Source organism: Charadrius vociferus, unplaced genomic scaffold, assembly GCF_000708025.1.
Source record: "Charadrius vociferus isolate BGI_N301 unplaced genomic scaffold, ASM70802v2 scaffold711, whole genome shotgun sequence".
Taxonomy (NCBI): Eukaryota; Metazoa; Chordata; class Aves; order Charadriiformes; family Charadriidae; genus Charadrius; species Charadrius vociferus.
In genome coordinates, this window is record NW_009646852.1 from 242,196 (window position 1) to 261,126 (window position 18,931).

The 18,931-nt window shown below is 53.4% G+C and overlaps 1 protein-coding gene across 1 annotated transcript in view; it reads left to right on the forward strand.

Moving 5' to 3' along the window:
• The window catches only part of LOC104294617 (chromosome unknown open reading frame, human C10orf76), a 118,938-nt gene extending 109,761 nt beyond the window's left edge, over positions 1 to 9,177 (forward strand). Inside the window, exons 24-25 of the mRNA XM_009894239.1 lie at positions 2,622 to 2,738; positions 8,710 to 9,177. Of these exons, the coding sequence (XP_009892541.1) occupies positions 2,622 to 2,738; positions 8,710 to 8,802 (210 nt within the window). The 3' untranslated portion in view covers positions 8,803 to 9,177. The remainder of the gene's footprint in view (positions 1 to 2,621; positions 2,739 to 8,709) is intronic.
• The last annotated feature ends 9,754 nt before the right edge of the window (positions 9,178 to 18,931 follow it).

An 18,931-nucleotide genomic window follows, 5' to 3' on the forward strand; every position in this document is an offset into this window, starting at 1 on the left:
CTCAAGGATGGCAGGTCCTAATCTCAGTAACAGTTCCTATCCATTATAAGGTATGAAGTGAAATGATCTGTGAGTGGGTTTATCTCAGATCCCACGTAGCATTTTTTCTCAGCAGCAGCAAGAAAGGGAAATTATCAGGCAGTGAGAAGCTGCTCTTTATTTTTAACTTACCCTTTCTTTTTAAGTTCTGTTTCATAATTAAAGGAGATAAGGAGTGGAAGCCAATGAAAATACATAGCTAAAGGGATAAGCTGATCTCCAGTTCACTGCAGAGATTACAATAAGTAGTGGGTAACACAGTAGAGACTTTGGGGCCTCTTGTTCCTTCCCTGTCCTCCTCCTAGAGTATCAAACTGAGTTCTCGGCTGCCTTTCAAAGGTGACACAGGAGAGCTGATTTAAAGGATACTGCTTACAGAGCTCGCTGCTGCCCTTGGAGTTTACTACTCGTCACCGTGGTTTGAGGATGTCTCTGTTGAGTATCTGAAGAGATCTCTACTCAGAGCTAGCAAGGAAGAATCCTGATTTTTTGTGGAGAATTGTGTATATCCATTGTCTGGGCACACCCGTATGGCACAGGGGAGCGAAGGAGCCCAAAGGAAGGCTCCTGCGGAGTGGGATAGCTCTGAGTAAAATGCCTCCACTCTGAGTTACTGCTGGAGAAGCCTGTTCTACTCCTAACCTTTCAAACAAGGTTTCTCCCCTGCGGCTTATTAATCTTGGTCAATTTGGCTTCCTCAGATTGACAGGAGGATAGCCCTCTTGATTCATGCAGGCTGATAGATTCTTTATTGCTCAGGAGAAGGTGCATTATACTATTACTCTCCATCCCTAGTGGATAGTTGCATCCCAGAGTATGTTATTCCTGTACTCGGGCGGCTTTCTTTCATCGTTGCTCTTGGCTCTGTGATCCTTCTCGCAGCTTCTGCACACGGGAACAAGGCAGCCAGACCGAGTTTGGAGATGGCTGTCATTGCAGGGGGTTCTTCCTCTCTGCCAGTGGAGCTGACAAACAGGATTAGGAAATGAGTCCTGGAGAGGAGGCTGCATGCTCTTGCAGCAGCAGGACACTGACAGGCTGTTCTTAAATAACATTGCAAAATGCTGATTCCTACCCCTAGCTTGCCTCTGCAATGCTGGAGTACAGCAGAGCTGCAAACAGACTCTGCTTTGTCACCATCTTACCTGGGAACCGCTTCTGGGACCCTTTTTTACCCCTAGTCCTCATTTGGATGATGCCCTGTGGCTTCTGCCACCTCAGACCCTAGCCTGCTTCTAAGCATTTGCATGTGTCTCCATGTACCACTGCCACATGCAGAGTTTTGGGGAAAACAAGCTTTTGAAGGAACCCTGAGCAGGTCTAGGTTTCCTAGAGTGAAGGATACAAGAACACAATTCAGTCCTGTAAAGGGCAGGAGCTGCCAGCTGCCTAAAAGGGCAATTGAAGGTAGTGTTTACATTGTTGGGAGGACAGGAGGAGAAGTAGAAGGGTTCCTTATTATTCTGGTCACTGTTGTCTTAAATCCCCTGCAATGCTTTTCTTGGGATCTTTTCTGAGTTGTGATGCCTTGCGGCACAGTCCTCTTCCTTTGCACCTTACACTATGTAGTCCTCCTGGCTGAGGCTTTTCGTGAGCAGAGGCTACTGCAGTGCAAACCTCAGATGTTCATACTCTGTTTAGCTCTCGGATCAAATGGTAACAGCCTAAGAAAGAAGTTCACGTGTTTAAGAGAATTGCTTCAAGCATATGTTTTGCCCAGGAGCGCTGAGCTATATGGTTCCTGGTAGGAAGATTAGCGTTACTTGCCATCTCACAAATGCTTTGAGGAATTCATTTGTCCATGCAGTGCTTTGAAGCTAAAAAGCATTGTGGGAGTCCCTCTTGGTGTTCCTTAGTTAGGAAAATGAATAGTTCGATAGGACAGGGATGTGTAACTATGAATTTGCAAGTATAGCCCAGTGCTGGGAGCCAGAGTAATATAAGCTAGAGTGCTTTGGTTGCAGTGAAGGCAGACAATAAAATATCTCCTGGGCAGAAAGACCTGGATTCATATCTCCATCTGTTTCCAAAACCAGAGTCCGTACCAGGGTTGGTCTTCTCTTAGTGCCTGTCAGAAGCTTGTTCCTATCAGGAGAGAAGCTGACCTGAGCAGCCGTAGAAGCTGGTGGTTTAGCAGATTGTGAATGGTGATTACCATGCCAGGAGGGACGTGTGCTGGCTAAACTAGCATTGGAAGGACCACAGGGTCAGGCAAACCTGTGTTTGCATAGTGCCTACTGTGTTACATTTGGGGGTACACGTGGTAATTAGCTGCTTAATTTAATGAGATCATGTCTGCTTCTCCTGGTGACATAATAGTATTTGGAAAACTGCCGCTCTCATAGATATAGGCTCATCTACTGTTCTCATGCATGGAGAAATTCTGGAAATTTAAGGGCTGTTCCTTACTGGCGTTAGGAAGACTTGAGAGCCCACCTCCGTGTTGTTAGTCATGAGCCAAATATTGGCTGTTAAAGCCATGTGTGTTGCAAAAACAGGTGCCAGAGCTGTGATCTGTCTCAGCCTTGCTCCTCCTGTGCTGAGGCATCTGTGGATGCTGACTCCTCTGCTGTCTCTGACAGGTTTTGGAAGTGGTACGGTCCAACTACGACACACTGACCCTGAAACTGCAGGACGGACTGGACCAGTACGAGCGCTACTCAGAGCAGCACAAAGAGGCTGCCTTCTTCAAAGAGCTGGTAAGCTGCCTTGATTCTGCAGAATCAACAACCTTTTTCCAAAGCCTTTGCTTATGGCCCGGGCAGTGGCATTTTGGGTGTTGCTGAGCAGCCCTGTTACTCCATTGGGCTGCCTCCAAAGGTGGGGCAGGAATAGGATCTGAACAGACACTGTGTGTTTCAACAGATATGAAAGCTCCCTGGAGCTCCCTGCCCTGGGGAGGAACCACCAGACTGCTCAGGCCAGCAACCGGCCCGTCAGTCTCTGTTTCTTCTGCCATGGGGATCCACAGTGCTTTGTGGTGATGTATTTGCGTGGTGGAGAAGATGACCGCTCCCACCTTGGGTTTATCATCCAGAGCAACTTGGCCTTTTTGCTGTTGTTAAGGGGACCGCAAAGTGTGGGACTGAGTTGGAGTATGTGATGCTGATGAAACGTGCCTGCTCGTTGCTTTCCTCCATCGCTCACGCGATAGAGTTCCCAAGCAAAGAAAGCAAAGGCATTCCCTAGAAATGTCTCCTTCTGCCGGAGGAGGTGACTAATGGTGGGAAGCCCCACAAAAGTAATATTGTGAAGACAAAACTGAGCCCAAGTAATTTGGGTTGGTAGTTATATTCTGCAGCAAGCTGGTTTGCTCACCCTGCTCCAGAGAGCCCTGACACCTTTCCTTGTCGGACCGCCACATCGCAGGGGAGGCAGCGTTTTTGTAGTGGCTGGTATCCAAGGGGAGGCTGGTTTTCCTCACTTTGGAATCATTACAGCTTCTAACTCTGGCAGCTTTCTCCACCAGTTTGAGAGCTGATTCTCTCTCCCAGCTCTGTCCTTGCTGATTGATGAGTAAATTGATGCCTGCCCACTCTGTCACGAGTCTGCATGAGTTTGGGAATGTTATGCCTCCCTCTGTCTACTACTGCAGGCACGCCTGAATTGGTTTTGCTTCCTTCCACAGAATGCTTTTTAATGTTTTTTGGGTCATTCCAGCACTGCCATTGGGTAGGATATGGGCAAAACCACTTGCAATCACTTTCATGCCATTTTTTTGTGCTCTTTTGTGCCTGATTTTGTCTCTCTGGCCTGCTGTTTGATACCATGTCTGGAATACACGCAAAGAAATTTGGCCATAGCCTTCCTGTGACATGGGCTTCTCCTATTACCTGGAAATAAGACACATTCATGTTTCTGTTGTCATCTGTTTTGTCCCAAAGGCTCCTGCCCTCCTCAGCCAGCGTCTCCTTCCCCAGCCTCTCGGCCACGTGGCTGCTCTGCTTCCTGCATGCCCCACTTTCCACTTGGCCTGGCAGAAGCTCAGGCTGATCATGCCAATTGATTAAAATGACATTCTCAGCCCTAAGATCATCACAGCTACAAAACACTTCAGCCAAAATTATTTTCTTCCCAGCCCAATGTGGTGGGGTTTTTTGTTTGGTTTTTTTTTTTTTTCCAAAATCTGAATTTTGTATCATTTAAGAATCTGTTTAGCATAACCAGTCCCTCCTCAACTCCCTTCTGAAAATTGCCCATCTGGGTACCCCTGGGACCCTCTCCTCAAGAGCATATGAAAGCCTGAATAATTACCGTCTAAATGTGCTGATTTGACCCAGTTGTGAATCTGTTTAATCCACATTTCTCTAGATGCCCTGAGAATTGGGACCCTATTAAATGTTCTTTACTCACAGCTACAGAAAATCCCCTGCATTCCATTAAGCCGTTCCCTCAACACAGCGGGAAATCAACCTGATATGTTATGATTTGTCTTCAGCAAACTCAGCTGGCCTCCCGTCCTCCACGGTTTTTTTTTTTCCTCTAGGTGCACAGTAACTGATGGCTTTAGTAATTGTTCAAACAACTCATCAAAAAGCCCCTAGTCTGTCCTGTCCTCCCCATATCCTCTTCAAACCAGGTACTCGGCTTCCTTTTTGTGAGGCTTCTGAGTCTGTACTTCGGCTTCCATCACTGGTCTGATACTGGATAATATCCCCCTACCCAATGCATTGTGTTTAACTGCTGAGGGTTGCAGGACTTCATGGAGGGGGCAGAGTGAAGTTGCTTCAATTTCCTTCATGGGCTCTGCCAAAGGAGCAGGGCTGGTGGTGAACTACAGGTTTCCAGTATGGTTTCCAAGCTCATGCTGCTCCCATCAGGTCTTCCTGAACAGGATCTGTTTGCAAATAATTCTGTCCAGATTCTGCCTGGTTTTCTTACCTCTTTCTGTGTGATTGCATTAAAGCAAATCCTTCTTGGTGGGGAATGACACGCAGGAGCCATTTTTCTTTTCGGCTGCTTTTTCATCTCTCTGTGCTCCCATTAAGCGGGTGAGCAGAAACTTCCCCAAGCCATTCTCTTGGCTCCTTTATGCTTAGAAATCTTGTTCTCACTCCTTTGACGTGCTTTGCTAATGCACTGCTTCACTTCTCTGGCTTTGCCTCAGTGCTGCTCTTTCTTGCTAATCCCAAAGAAAAATCTGCTTTCTTCTCCCATTCCCTTTTCAAAGAAGCTTTCAAAGGCCTTCGATACTGCAGCCACATTGTGGTGGAAGGTGATGTGCAGAGTGTTTTATCAATTGGGTTTTCTGGCCTGTTGTGCTGCCTTTTCAGGGGCTAAAGGAAGGAAGTTAGGAAGTTTTATAACACATTTTTTCTTCTCCTTTGAGTCCCCAGGGATGTCTTTTGAGGTCTGTGCTGCTTTGATAGAATGAATGGTTTGGATGTGAGCTTTTGGATCCTCGCGTTGCAGCTGGAGGAATGGAGTGGAAAGAGATTCAGCATCTTTCCAAAACATTCACTGTCTTTGCAGTTGGATAGGTTTCAGCAGAGTCTCAAAATAGTCTGATTAGGGATTGATTTCTGCAGGGGAAATTACACTAATTTGACTTTTAATTAGATGTAGTAGTCAGTGTAAACCTTCCTCCCATTGTACAAATTTCTTAAGAGCTGCTTGTTGATTGAAAACGGGTTTAATTGGTGGGACTTGCTGCAAAATAGGAGCATCTGTACAGTGGTGCACACATCTAGCTATAATGACACAAAACTAGAACTGAATAATGTTTTCCTCATATGGTCAATGCCACCGCTTCATCCCTTCTTTCATTTGCTCATTGTTCTCCAGGTGATGTCAGCATTTCATGCATTTCCCATTTCTTCAAAGTCTGTGGCTTAAATGTGATCCAAGCTGCAATTAGGGAGGAAACAACTTCAAAAGCCCTTCTGGCCCTAGCGTGCTCCAGCATGCTCCACACAAAAGCAAGAAGGGGACATGTGCTCTGCTTTTATTTCCTTGCAGAATGAATGTTAAAGCTCTGAGCTGACTTTCCGGGGCTGGTTTTGACCTCTTGAATAAGCCACTCTAGAGAGTTCTGGAAGCTTCCAAGCTGGCAGCCAGGCCTGGGCTGCCGCTGCACCACGAGGTAGGGAGGAATCCTGGGATGTAGCCTTGCGGATGGAGCAGATCAGCCAGACTGCGGAAAGCTTCTGAAGTTTATCCTTGGTACAGGCTGACACCTCCCTGTGTCACTGTCTGGTCTTCCAGCCCCAAAAGAGAGATGAGCTCTGGCTCCCTGTGCTGAGCCCTGGTGTTGGAGATAACTTGATTTAACTCTAATTTGAGCTATTCTTACCTTTTAAGCTGGTTGGCTCAGAGCTGCCTGTTTTCTCACAGCAGAAGAAATGCTGGGGAGAGATTTGTAGAAACATCAGAGTCACCTTGTGTGTTGTTAGCATGCCCGCTCCTCTCCCCAGCTTGTGTTAAAGCAGATCTAAGTCCATCTAGACTGCTCTTGACCAAAGTTTGTGTGTAACCTCCTCTTGAAACCTGAATCTGTCTTTAAGTGAAAACAGTTCCACGCTGGCTCCAGATGATCTACTCCACTGCTTTACAACCCATAGGTTTAAAAGTATTTCCTCTTTCCCAGTGTATCTTCTTTGTCTTAAATTAAGCTGAGTATTTCTTGCCCCATCCCCGGGGAGCCAGAGAAATATTACTCACTGTTCTCTTTCTGACCTCATTTTACACATTGGAGAGTGTTTGCTCTATTCCTCCTAAACCTTCTCTTTGCAAACTAAACAGGCTTAATTTCTTGTGCGCTACCCCATAGCTACAATTTCTGCTAAGACTTGTGTTCTCATCATGTGCCACTCCAGCCGCCCTTTCTGGTCTTGTAGAGGCTGCTCCCACATTCTTCTTGGAGACCTTGATGTGTATACAAGCTGGGCATCTGCTGCTGCTGGTGCCTGGCCCCTGGCAACAGTTCCTGAGGCCAGGAGCTCATTTCTGCTTGTTCTTTCTGTTGCTGGGACCCATAGGAATGCTTCCAGTCAGGATAAGGATGCTGAGGATGCTGGCTTACACTATGCGTAGCATCTGCTGCTTTTCTGCAGGCAGTCACGTTCCCCAGGGCAGAGGACTTTCCACATCTGTTAGCCATGTTGTTCCCATCTTGTCGGAACTGACTGGATCGCTGAGACGGGGAGCACTCGGTAGGATTAGGACCAAATCCTGTCGGGGGGGGGTCAGGCTCTTGGCATGGAGACAGCCCGTTGTAAAGCAGTATTCCGGACACCACTTGCAGTGGTGTTTAACATAGGCTGTAACCTGTGGTTATCTTACAAGACATGATCCCAAGCTAGTTCAGTATGGAGTAAGTCAAAAGACATCCAGAGAAGAGAGGTGAGGTGGTGCTCCAAGGGAACGAAGACGCATGGGGTCTCTGCCAAGCATCCTGATGAAGGAGAGTTTGTGGTTTCTGCAGACAGCATAAAACTTAGAATATTCTGTCTTTAAGTGTAGACATCATTGCTAGGGTTGTTAGGGTCTGTGCAGTGGGGCTCACTGGGGTTCATTTCACAGCCTTCCCTGTTAACCTTCCGTATTTTGATTTGCTTCCTACTCTTACACGTTCTGCCTTCTTGGGAGCTTTCTGCCCTGCCCCTCTGTTTTTTCTCACCACAGCAGCGAGTGGGACCCTCAGCAGCATAAACGCTGCTAACTTGCTCTTCCAGCCCCCAGTGTTGGATTCCTCATTCTGCTTCTATGTAATTCATCCCCCAGTGCTATTAAAAAGCACAAAACACTAACCAGGTCAGCAAAAACCTTATTATCACAGGCTCTGAGTCTCTGGGAACTGTAATCCCGTTGTTTGGATGAGCTTGTGTCAGTTTTGCTTTCTGTCACTCCTGCACAGTCGCTGACACAGATGATGTTTGACTTTGTTTTCTCGTTGCCGAGTGCAGCTGAGACCGAGCCCAGTCTGGGACCTGCGTGTTTGGCCAACGAGTCTGCAGGCACGAAGGGGGAAGGGAAGCTGCCACGTAACAGGGCTGCCCAGCTCTGCCTCGCAGACTCTGCGAGTGACCAGAAGTCCAAGCATTGTCAAGGGATAAAGGTGTCTCTTCTTCAGAGACAGCCAGTGAGACAACTTCAAGCGTAAGGCGCTCAGCACAGAATACACACAGCTGGCTCGGAACCCATGGTTTTGTGCCAGCTTGGGTGATAATTTGTGTTTGCAGCAGGGGAGCATGGCCTCTGTCCTTTCCTTGACTCTCTTTGGCTCTGCAGGTTCTGGAGCAGGACAGAGGCCGTGGCACTGCGTTCATCCACAAGAATGCTGTCTGGCACTCCAGTGGGCACTGGTAGAGAATGCTCTTCCAGCTGCCACCTGGACGTGCTCACTTTCCCCATCACTCTGCCCCAGAATAGAAAACACATCATAGCTCATACATCCAAACAGAGCATCCTTTCCCATCCCTGTCTTATTTACTCACCTTACTGGGACGTCACTATAGACATTCCTGTTATTCCAGGAAGCAGCTAATCCTTAGGGATTTCTTGCTAAGCTGGGGTCTTGGTGAGAGCTGGCTGCAGCAAGTTTTCTGGGGCTATAACAGCATGCAAAACACTTTCATGCTGAACCTGGAGGTCAGCGGTGTCAAAGCTGCCATGCTTATGGGGAGCCAGGAAGAGTCCCTTGGCTAAAACATCTTGTTTTGTCTCTGTCAGGTTCGGTCCATCAGCATCAACGTGAGGAAGAACCTTGCTTTCAACACGCTGAGCCAGGAACTGCTGCTGAAGGAATTCTCTACAATCTCTTGAAGCGGGGATGCAGCCGCTGCGCAGGGCTGACCAGAGATGGGCCTCTTTAGGCAGGGACACTACAGGTCTGCAGCCGGTCGCCCCGTGCCTTCCGCCTGCAGAAGGGACTGCATTTCTTCTAGGGGAGAGCCTTGCTGCTGTGTGTTTGATCCCAAAGGCTTGCGTTTCAACAGGACTGGGGCTGAGGAGAGGTGATCGGCACGTTGAGGAGGAGGAAGCAATTTTGTAAGGTGCCATGGGGGGTGGGCAGCCGTTCCTGTGACGTAGCAATGGGAGATTCCCTCCACAGCCTCAGGGAAGATGCACTGGAAACCTTTGTAGCAGAGCTGGGGAGAGCTCACAACCAAAATAATAAAACCAGTCCAGCTGTGTGAGACAGTTCTGGGTTGAGATCGCTCACCTGCTCTACGGGTAAAGGGCTGTTCTTTTCCATCAGCCTGGATCAACCTGCCTTCCTGCAATGTAGGTCAAATCCATTGCCATCCCATTGGGAATGGCTTTGGGCTATAAGTTTCCCCAAGGAGCAGGCCCTGCTCACTGCTGGCTCCTGATGTCAGAAGGTGTCACCTGAACCAAGCCATAGGATTACTGGAGAAGAAGAAATTTTGCCTCCGAGGCTGTTGGCTTACAGGGTCCAGTCTGAGCCAGTGTGCAGGAATATGGGTCATCAAACAGAGCACTTTGTAACTGGAGACCAGCTCTGCTCGGGGTCACTGTTGCTTTCAGTAGCCCAAATCTCTGCTGTTTCTAAGGTTGAGGGACATTTTTAGATATTCCGCTTTCATGGGGCAGAGGACAGGCTGACTCCCTCCCCCCACTCCCTTTACTGCCCATCAAAGACTGCACTGCGACAATCCTACTCTTCCTCACAGGAACGTCTGCCTTGCCCATGTTTGGAAGTGCCTGGTGACCTTCAGGAACTAAGTCATCCCCAGTTTTTCCCTTGTGTGTAGCACGCAGTTACAACGCAGCTGGAGAAGTAGTTCCTTCACTTTGTAGCTTGCCCTCCCGTCTTCACCAAGCGACTTGCAGCAACAGTCTGCTGAGAACTTCCTAAGAAAGAGATCCGGGATGATGCTCCGGGGCACAGGCAGACCTTTCTGCTCCAGAGCCGGTGTTTCGGAGGTGCCCAGGTCCGGCAGAGCTTGTTCCGAGTGCTGTGTCAGGCTGCCAACTCAGGAATACGCAGCGTAAACGCCCGCTCCCTATTTGTGCATTTTCAGCTCCCAGCAGTGATGTTAGGGTCTGTCCTGACTCGGTGGATTGAAGCAGAGAAGTTATTTCCATCCTAGATCCACGATTTTTTCCCCTAGAAAACAGTTTTTTTTTAAAAAAAGTGCCTAGTCCCGCTCTTAGCCTCGTAGGTTAGAGTAGTGTGAGTGATGTGAATGTCATGCTCATTTACTACCATTTCTAGGCAAGGCTTGTTCATGCTAACGTGTGTTAATTATGTTAATGTTTCATCTTTACCTGCCATGAGCATGGGAAGCTGAAAGCTGTGTCCTTGGCCCCTGACTGGTCACAGCACCCGATGAACACCGTATATTTTCCTTAGGAGCACCGACTTCTCCCAACAGAGGATACTTTGCCTTGGCACGGAATTGTCTGGCTTTTATCAGCTAAGCCAGACACTTGCTTTCCTGCCATGCAAGAGTGCGGAAATATAGACACGTCAGAGGGACGGTGCTTGGGAGAACAAGCAGGCTCCATAAAATCACTCTGCTTGAGAACGGGCCAGGACATGTAGAAAGAGGCAGCTTCTCCAGTGGCGAATGAGTAAAAATGCATCACATGGCTCTGTTGTGTGTCTGTGTGGGGAGCTCTCGCTGGATGCTCTGGCCTCTGAAGGGGGGAGTTTCTTCTAAAGGGGGCTTGAGTTGCTTCCTTAAGGTGCAGCTCCGGCATCGCCGCTGTCGGAGCACGGAGCCAGCTGACCACATGCCTCCTTTTCTCTGATCCCGCTTAGGCTGAGAGCAGACAGGTAGGTGAGAGAGTTGGGGATGAGTCTGACTCTGCCTTGCCAACCTCTGGGATTTTGAGCTTTTCACTCTGGGCTCAGCTACCAAAGGTCTCGTCTCCCCCAGAGGCACTCCCTTGCTGGGATGAACTGAGAAGCCCAGGCTGTGACTGGGAGCAGCTCCGGAGCTCAGCCCTCATCCGAGGCTGAGCTGGGGAAGACGGTGACACACGTCCTTTTGTCACTCTGTCACCGAACCAAGCACTGTACGTGGATGTACATACAAACCTAGAGCTCAATAAATAGCAGAGCCCTGCCTGTCCGGAGCGTGCAGTGTTTGTCCTTCATAGAGGGGAGAGTGGGGTAGTTTTGGGGGTGGCCCTGTCGCTGTTTGGTGGCGTGCTGCCTGCAGCGGGGCAGTCGCTTGCCCTTGGGCTGTTCCTGCCTTTGCAGAGGGAGGTTGTGGTGCCGCTCAGTGTTCCTCCTCCTTGGTCCAGGCTGCAGGTACCAGCCAGTAGCGAGCAGCCCTCTGCCTCTTACGTGTCCCTGAGGCTGCCAGTAAGGAAGACGCGAGCAAGGCTGAGCGCCCGCGGATGTGAACGAGGGATGCAGAGATGTGCACGGTATGATGCTCTCTCTGCTGCTGGTGTCAGCAAACTCCTGCTCGCAGGTTCTGCTGCGGATTTGCCTGTTTTGTTAAACACCATGCTACTACTTGTGTTTTGAGGCCAGCTTGAACTGAGACGCCGTCATTTAACTCTGACATTCAGCCTCAGGATGTGGCTGATGGCCCCAAACTTTCCCGTATCTGATCTGAGCGGTTGAGTGTATTTTATTATATCTAATTCATAACCCAGTCTATTATAGGAAGAGCTTTTTTTGAGGCTTGGGGAGTGTGGGGAGAAATCGGATTGCTGCCTTTAAATTAGGCAGCCACTGCAGGGAGACAAATATTTTACAAAATAATGACCAAATTCTGGAGGAGAAAAATTGAGTTTGAGCTAAACTTTGGAGGGAGTTATTAAAAATTGATTTGTAAGTGCCACTGTGATTTTGGGTATCATCTCTTCTTCCTTAGCTCCTACAGGTCCCATTTTTCATGCAGACTTGAGAGGGAGGCAGCCCCTCAGGAGCTGAGTCTCCCCTGCCCGGGCTGTGGCTTGTCAGAGGAGGCACCGTGCCTGGGGGATGGGGTACCGGTGGGAGGCTGGTGGGGGGAGGCAGCGGCGTGCGATGGTTTGGCCGCTTCTTGGGGGTGCCAAGAGCAGGTACTACCAGACCCCTGAGGCTCACGTAGAGCAGCCAGAGAGCACCTTCGCCCACCTGCTCTGTTTGGTTCACAAACCTCTTTGTTGTCTTCGTCCCGCACGTGGCATGGGGGCCGTATCTCTGTGGGGTTGAGCTGCCCTCCGCGTGAGCCTGTCCTGGTGCCCCTTGGGGGGCTTCTCTCTCCCTGCCTGAAGAATTGCACGCTCTTGCCCTGCTCTGGGGTCCTGCCAGGCTGTTGCACGGTGGGTGTCGGGAGGAGAAGCCTGCTGTGATGGGGTGAGCTATCTCCCAGCCAGCGCTTGCACAGGGCATCAGCCCCAGTGTGCACCATCTGCCTCCCCAGACTTCCCTCCTGGGCTGGAGCCGGTGTCCTGCCCGGCACACGGTGGGGAGAGGGAGATGCCGTGACCCTGCTCGAGTCACAGCTGCCATCGTGTCAGGGCTGGTGTGCGGCCAGCGGTCTGCGGTAAGATTTACAGCTGGCTCTTGGCACTGGCAAGCAGCTCTCCATCTCGGTGTCAGCACCAGTGCCTCCTGGATATTTATTCTCATCTCGGTTTTCTGGGCTCTGTTTTCTTGTTTGGTACTTGTTAGGAGGAGCGAGGGCTGCATCCTGTCTGTGCTGAGCAGCGTCGTGCTGGACAGAGGTTTGTCCCCGTGAAGGCGATGGAGATTTTTTTGGCAGATTAGCCCTTGCAGTAACATGAGAGGAAAGAGGTAAAGCTCAACTTTGGGACCTGCGGCCATCCAAAGGGGTCAGGATAAAGATGGGCTTTTCCCCCAGAACTTGCAGTGGAAACTAATTAATGCCATTGCTGGCATTTTCAGGGGGAGGGCAGACAGAAAAATAAATGATGAAGGAAAGTCTGGGCCAGGAGGCCGGAGAAGGGCTGTTGTTCGTGCTGGTCAGAGCCCTGGTTCTCCCCGCTGCAGCACGGTGTGGGTGAGCTCGGGGGGACACTGGACAAGCACAGGGGCAACCACAAATAGATGGGATGGGCAGCAGCACCCTTGGGGGAGCATGGCTGGACGCTCGCCTCACTCCTATTGTCTTGTCCCCATCCTGGAGGTCCGGGACAAGCGTGGGGTCCTGTTCCCTGCGGGAGTGGCTGCTGCAGCTCCACGCTGCGTTCCCCTCTCCCAGCTCGGTGGCTGCTGGAGTGCGGGCCGGGCCATGCTCCACAGCCTCTGCTCTCCTGTGCTGTCCCTCCAGGGCTAATTGAATCATGTGGCTGGAAATTGAATCCAATTGAATAGATTAAATGAGCCGGGCTTGCCGCTCGCTGCAGCGCAGCTCAGAGCCTTGCCGGGCTGCTGCCAGAGGCTGGGAGCTCCCGGGAGTCCCGTGGGAACACGAAGGGACTGGGGAGGTTGCAGGGAGACGGTACCCACTGGGCTGGGCTCTTCCCCTTTGATAGATGAACCCTCAACCATTTCTCGGTGACGTGCAGCCTGGCTGGGTCCCAGGGCCCACAGGTCACTCTGCTACAGGCGTGCACGGGTTGGGTTTTGCTGGTTTCCTCTCTGAAGTGATTAGTGACTAATAAGCTGGAGCCCCTCTGCTCCAGGGTTCAACCAGGGCCCTCCCAGTGGCGTACAGGGGTGAGGATGCTCTGGTGACCCATGGCTGTGCCCTGCTCAGCAGCTCTGAGCCAGTTGCTCTCCCAGCGTACGGCAAGTGATGCTCCAGCAGCACCGGTCTGTGTCACCCCAGCCCCCGCGCCCTGATTTCGGCCCCTCCGCTGTGGCCATTGCCAGAACAACGGGATGGGATGGGCAACAGCGAGCAGCGTGCCGAGACTACGGTTGCAGCGTGGACATCCCCTCCTGCGGAGGTGAGCTCGGGCAGGGGGCTCTGCCCTGGCAAAGCAGGAGGACGCGTGTCCACAGCGTGGACTCGCTCATGATGGAGATGCACACCCCTTTTCATAGCAGACCTGCGCTGCTAAGGGCCCCTGGTGTGGCATCCAGCGTGGGGTACGTGAAGGCTGGAGATAGTATCTGGTTCCTGTTTAAACAAAAGCTGAGCCCACAGGCGTTGAGCACACGAACACTCACAAGATGCTCTATAACGCTGGGAGGGCTTGTGAGACTTGAGGTGTCTCCTGACTCCGGGAATGCTCCAGTCCACTCTCTATAAAACAAGCGCTTTTCTTCACCCAGGTTTTGCATCTGTTGTGCCAAAGTGGCAGAGAAATGTTCATGGTGGGCACAGAGCCCGCCCAGCAGTGGGGCCGTGCCGGGGAGTCCCTGCGGGCTGGAGGCGTGGGCAGAGGCAGGTGACCGGCTTTTGCCTTTCGAGGATGCAGAGTGGGATACAAAGTCCTTTCTTCCTCCTGCGCACCCAGATTTCTCCCACCTGCCAGTTTGCATTTGACAAAGGAGGTTCCCTTTCTCCTGCAGTACTCCTGCCCGCAGGGCTCGCCCAGCAGCTTGCAGACATCTGTTCCTCCTCGAGCTCTGCAAGATTTTCAGCAGCTGAAATTCCCCCCCCCCAGATCTGAACGTCACAGTGGCCTCCCACCTACCCGTGTGTCTCCGCAGGGTGGGTTAACAGAGGTGGGAACAGTCCTCCCTCGTGTGTGTCCTGGGCTACGCCGTGCTGGGGCATCACCTCCCCAGTCTGCTGTAGCTGCTCCCCCAGCGCTCAGGACCCCAGGCCTGCACAGACCAAGGGGCTCATCTAGGTCTGGTGCCATCCAGGGTAATTTCCGCTGCAGATGTAGTAAATATTGTGGATTATTCCTGAGTGAGGCCATTTGCCCCGCTTGGAGCATCCCCCCAGCCACTTGCATGACCACCAGCATCCCTCCTCTGGGCCAGGGGGGCTGCATTGGACCCTGAGAGGGGAACAGCCCCTGCTGCTGAGCTGCTCATCGCCTCCTAAGGCTGCTGTTCCTGCCCTCTAAAGCTCCCGTTTCTGCCCTCTGCTCCCAGAACCGGCCCCTGGGTGCTGCATCCCGTGTCCCAGCCCAGGAGCTGCCGGGAAGCCCTCTGTGCCGGCGGAGCAGAGATGTCCCTCACCGCCGAGCGTAAACCTGAGCCCAGCGGCACCAGGCGACCGCAGCCAAAATAAGATTAATGGCATCTGCTGAGAGCACATCCCGAGGACTGCTATTGATGACCACGGCTTTAAAATACTGTTAACAGTGGATAAAGCACCATGATTTAGAGCACTCGGCAATTACATCTCTGTTTGAAATTTCCTAAAGATAGGATCGGACTCCCGAGTCCTGCTCTCTGCTTTTCCGATAGAATTAATAAGAATGGAGATATGCAATTAGACAAGGCGCAGGCTGGTAGGGCAGATCGATGGCTTGTGGTTACCTAATGAAGTGTTAAATTGTGTCTTTCCCTCTCCCTGTCCCCCTACAGCAGCCGCAGTGGGTTTGCAAGGTTCATGCCTGGGGGAGAGCCCCCCGCACCCCTCTGCCCCAGCCCGGTGGGGTGCGGACCCCAGCGCTTCTGCCTCCTTTCCAGGCTTTTCTGGCTTCTGTGGATGGGAGCGGTTTGGGATCATCTTGGGCTTCGTGTCGAGCCCAGGGTTTCCTGCAGGGCTCGTGGAGACACGTGCAGCTGGAGCCGAGGGGGGTGGTGGTGGCGTTCCCAGCGGGGAGCTGGAGGTATGGACGAGGTGAAGAATTGGCCCCATATTGCAGGGTGGGTGTCCTGGAGAGGAACGGGGATGGTTGTGGGTGGGCTCAGCTCAGTCCCACCTGGGTCTGGACGTTGCTGGTGGCAGCCTGGCACAGCTCTGCATCCAGCTCAGCCGGGCTCTGCATCCATCCAGCGCTGCGGGCAACACTGGAGCATGCCCAAACTTGTCCCCTTCCCCAGTTACTCCTGACAAGGCTGTGCTGGCTGCACGCTGGCCTGGGGACCAAGGAGCGCCCTGGACAGCCACGGCCCCATGTGCACCTCCCGGCACCTCTCGCTCCGGCTCAGAGCTGGTCCCCGCTGTGGCTCCGTTCCCCCGGGGAGCAGCGTTAATCCCCTGCAGATGTCCTTTATCAAAGTGCTGCCGCCACTGACAGCGTGACGGATGGGCCACTTAGGGAACGTGCCTCGCGCCCGGGCTGATGTGAACGGGTGATTTCCATCACGGCGAGGGTGGATGTGTGGCATTGGGGACACCCTGCCTCCGAGGGACACACAGCCCGGGGTGCACCTCGGGGTGCAGCACCCCTCGCACTCCCAGCTCCCTTCCCTCCTTGTGTCTCCTGCTTACCCCCCTGTTCTCCATCCCCGTCCCACCCCGCTGCTGGCTGTGCCAAGCCCTGGGACTGGTTTTTGTGGCTCTGTTTCCTCTGTGGCTCTCTGCTGCTCTCCCAGAGATGAGCTCGGGGACCTGGATGCTTCCACAGGACCCCTGCCCACCCCAGCAGGCTGGATCTGGCCACCCGCCTGTCCTCTGCACTTCCCTGGCCCTGGACATTGGGGTATGGGCTTCACAGTGAGCTCTGCCCCGTTTGCTGTGGAGCCTGTGCCACTTCTTGGCCAGCTGGGGCATGGCCACCCCTCCCAGTTACCTCTTGTAAGTGGGATCTGGGCCCACGGGAGCCACCAGAGCTCCTTCAGTCCTCTGGAAACAGTTAATCCAGTATCCTCTGCAGCAGCGCAGACCACCAGTGCTGCCTGCGGACGGCTCCTGCCTACCCCGGACCTGCTGATTGCTTTTGTGGTGAAAGCGGCCAGCGGCAGCGGGGCTGCGTGAGGCATGAGAGCGTTGATTAAAGTCTCCGATGCTGCTTCGGTGATTTTCCCCAGCCTGGCCCAGACTTTCTACATCTGCCGCATGTCCCGGTGAGACATGCCGCAAAGGATGCTCCCTGCACTCCACTGTGACTTTGCTGCCGTGCCCGTCCCTGGCCAGACGTGATTCCTGAGGCATCTCTGCGCCCAGTGCACCTGCATCAGCGCCCTTGCCTGGGTCCAGGCAGGCGGGCAGAGACCAGACCCCTTCCTGCCGCAGAAAGGCAGCAGCAGCCGGCAGTGGGCTGCTCCCACCCCGGCACCCTGCAGACCCCGTCTCCCAGTGCCCAGAGAAACATTTAGGGGGACGATGTTGCATTTTTCCCGAGCAGAGAAAGGCTCGAAGCCTGTGAATCCTGGCAGGATGCCCAGCCCTCCTGTCTCCTGAGGAAAGGAGCTGTGACCAGCAAGCAAGCGAGCTGTGTTCCCCGTTTTCTACGCTGAGGGGAGGGTGGGCTGTATTAGCCTGGCCCTGGGGCTGCCCCATCCTACCTTGTGGTACCCACCAACCCACCCGACTTTCCCCTCTCTCCCCAGCCTGGCAAAGCATCTCTCTTTTGCCTGCAGGAACAGGAGCACTTAGCTGGGATAAAAATAGCCATGTTTGCCTCCCGATGGACCGGGGATGGCAGAAGGTGAAAACTTCCCCTGTGCATCTGCTGGGCCTGCCATGACCCTGCCAGCAGGATGGACCCGCAGGATGCTGGAGGTGGGGCGGGTGATCCTGGGCACCACTCACGCAGCCCTGCCACCGAGGCTGCCTCCCTGGGACACTGCTGGTCCCCAGGGGCTGCCAAGAAGATATGGCTGAGGATGTGATGGAGAGGATGGAGGAAGGAGGGTGGGAAGGGCGAGGAGCAGCAGGATGGACAAGCCCAGTGGCACAGGGGTTCCCTGGGCTGGATGGGTTTTGGCTAAGCAAAGAGGACATCACCAGGGCTGTCCTGGGAGTTTCTCTCCAGCCAGGCTGCGTGCACGGGCTCTGCGGCGGTGGCCGGGCTACGGGGAGGGCCGGGGGAATATGTTTAGTTCTCCGAGCATTTCTCCACTGCGTTTTCCTCGCTAAATGGCTCTTATTTTTAGATCCAGGCAGTTGCTAAGCATCGCTGCCTCGCTAAGGCGGCTTCTTTCATAGCTTGACACCAAAGCACGCTGACAACACGCTGCCGCGTGAGCGTGGCCCTCCCTCCTCGCTGCTCTGGATTCCCTTTCTGCCCCGCAGCTCCCATGGGCTGGGACTGGGACAGGGTGCTTTGCCTTCCCCCAGCTCCCAATCCCCTCTATCTGCATAGATCAGAGGATGAAGGAAGGAGAGGTGGGATCTCTGGGAGCTGGGCAGCCCGCAACACGTGCCCAGGGACCCCTGGCACGGTGCAAACAGGCAGCACACGGGCAGCAGCGTGACAAAAGGCTTTGCCTGTGGCGGGGACTCTCCAGCACAGTTCGCATCCCCTGGGATGGCATCATGCACAGATGGCAGCAAATAACCGGGGGCACCAGCGGTGGGGCTGTGAGCTCCTCACTTGGCACCACCGTGCAGCTGGAATCCCTCCCGAGCTGTCCGGCTGCTTCACCCCTTCCCCGGGGCTGCAGGAGGTGGGGGGAAAAAATCCTGCTAAAGGCTGCAACCCCGCAGGGGAACACCGTGCTCGGGGTGGAGGGCGGGGGGGGACCTACTCCGGTGCCCAGCTGCAAGCAGGCGGACTTGGGCCACCTTCCCCACATCTCTGCTGCCGTCTCCTGACCACTGCACATCCCCTCTACCCCTGACGGATTTCCCATCCAGCTTCTCCCCCAAAGGGCGAATGCAGCAGCCGCCCTGGATGGGACAGCGCTGGGGTCCCCCTTCCCCTGTAGCTCCTGGGGGTCCCAAGGCACAGCCGGGCATCGGCACCCACACGGAGGGCTTGGGGGACCCCTGGCTTCCCTGCAGTGGACGGTGGGGGGCTGCACTCCTCCTGCTGCCCCGTACCTTCTCCATACCCATCCCCTTCTCCACCTCTGCGCCGGCACTGACCCCCGGGGCTCTCCCAGACCGCCGGAGACCCCACCTGGGTGCAGCCCGGATCACCTCCTTCCTCGCTTCTTCCCCGGAGTCACACACACACACACACACACCCCGCCGCCGGAGACAGCTCTCCCCCCTCGTCC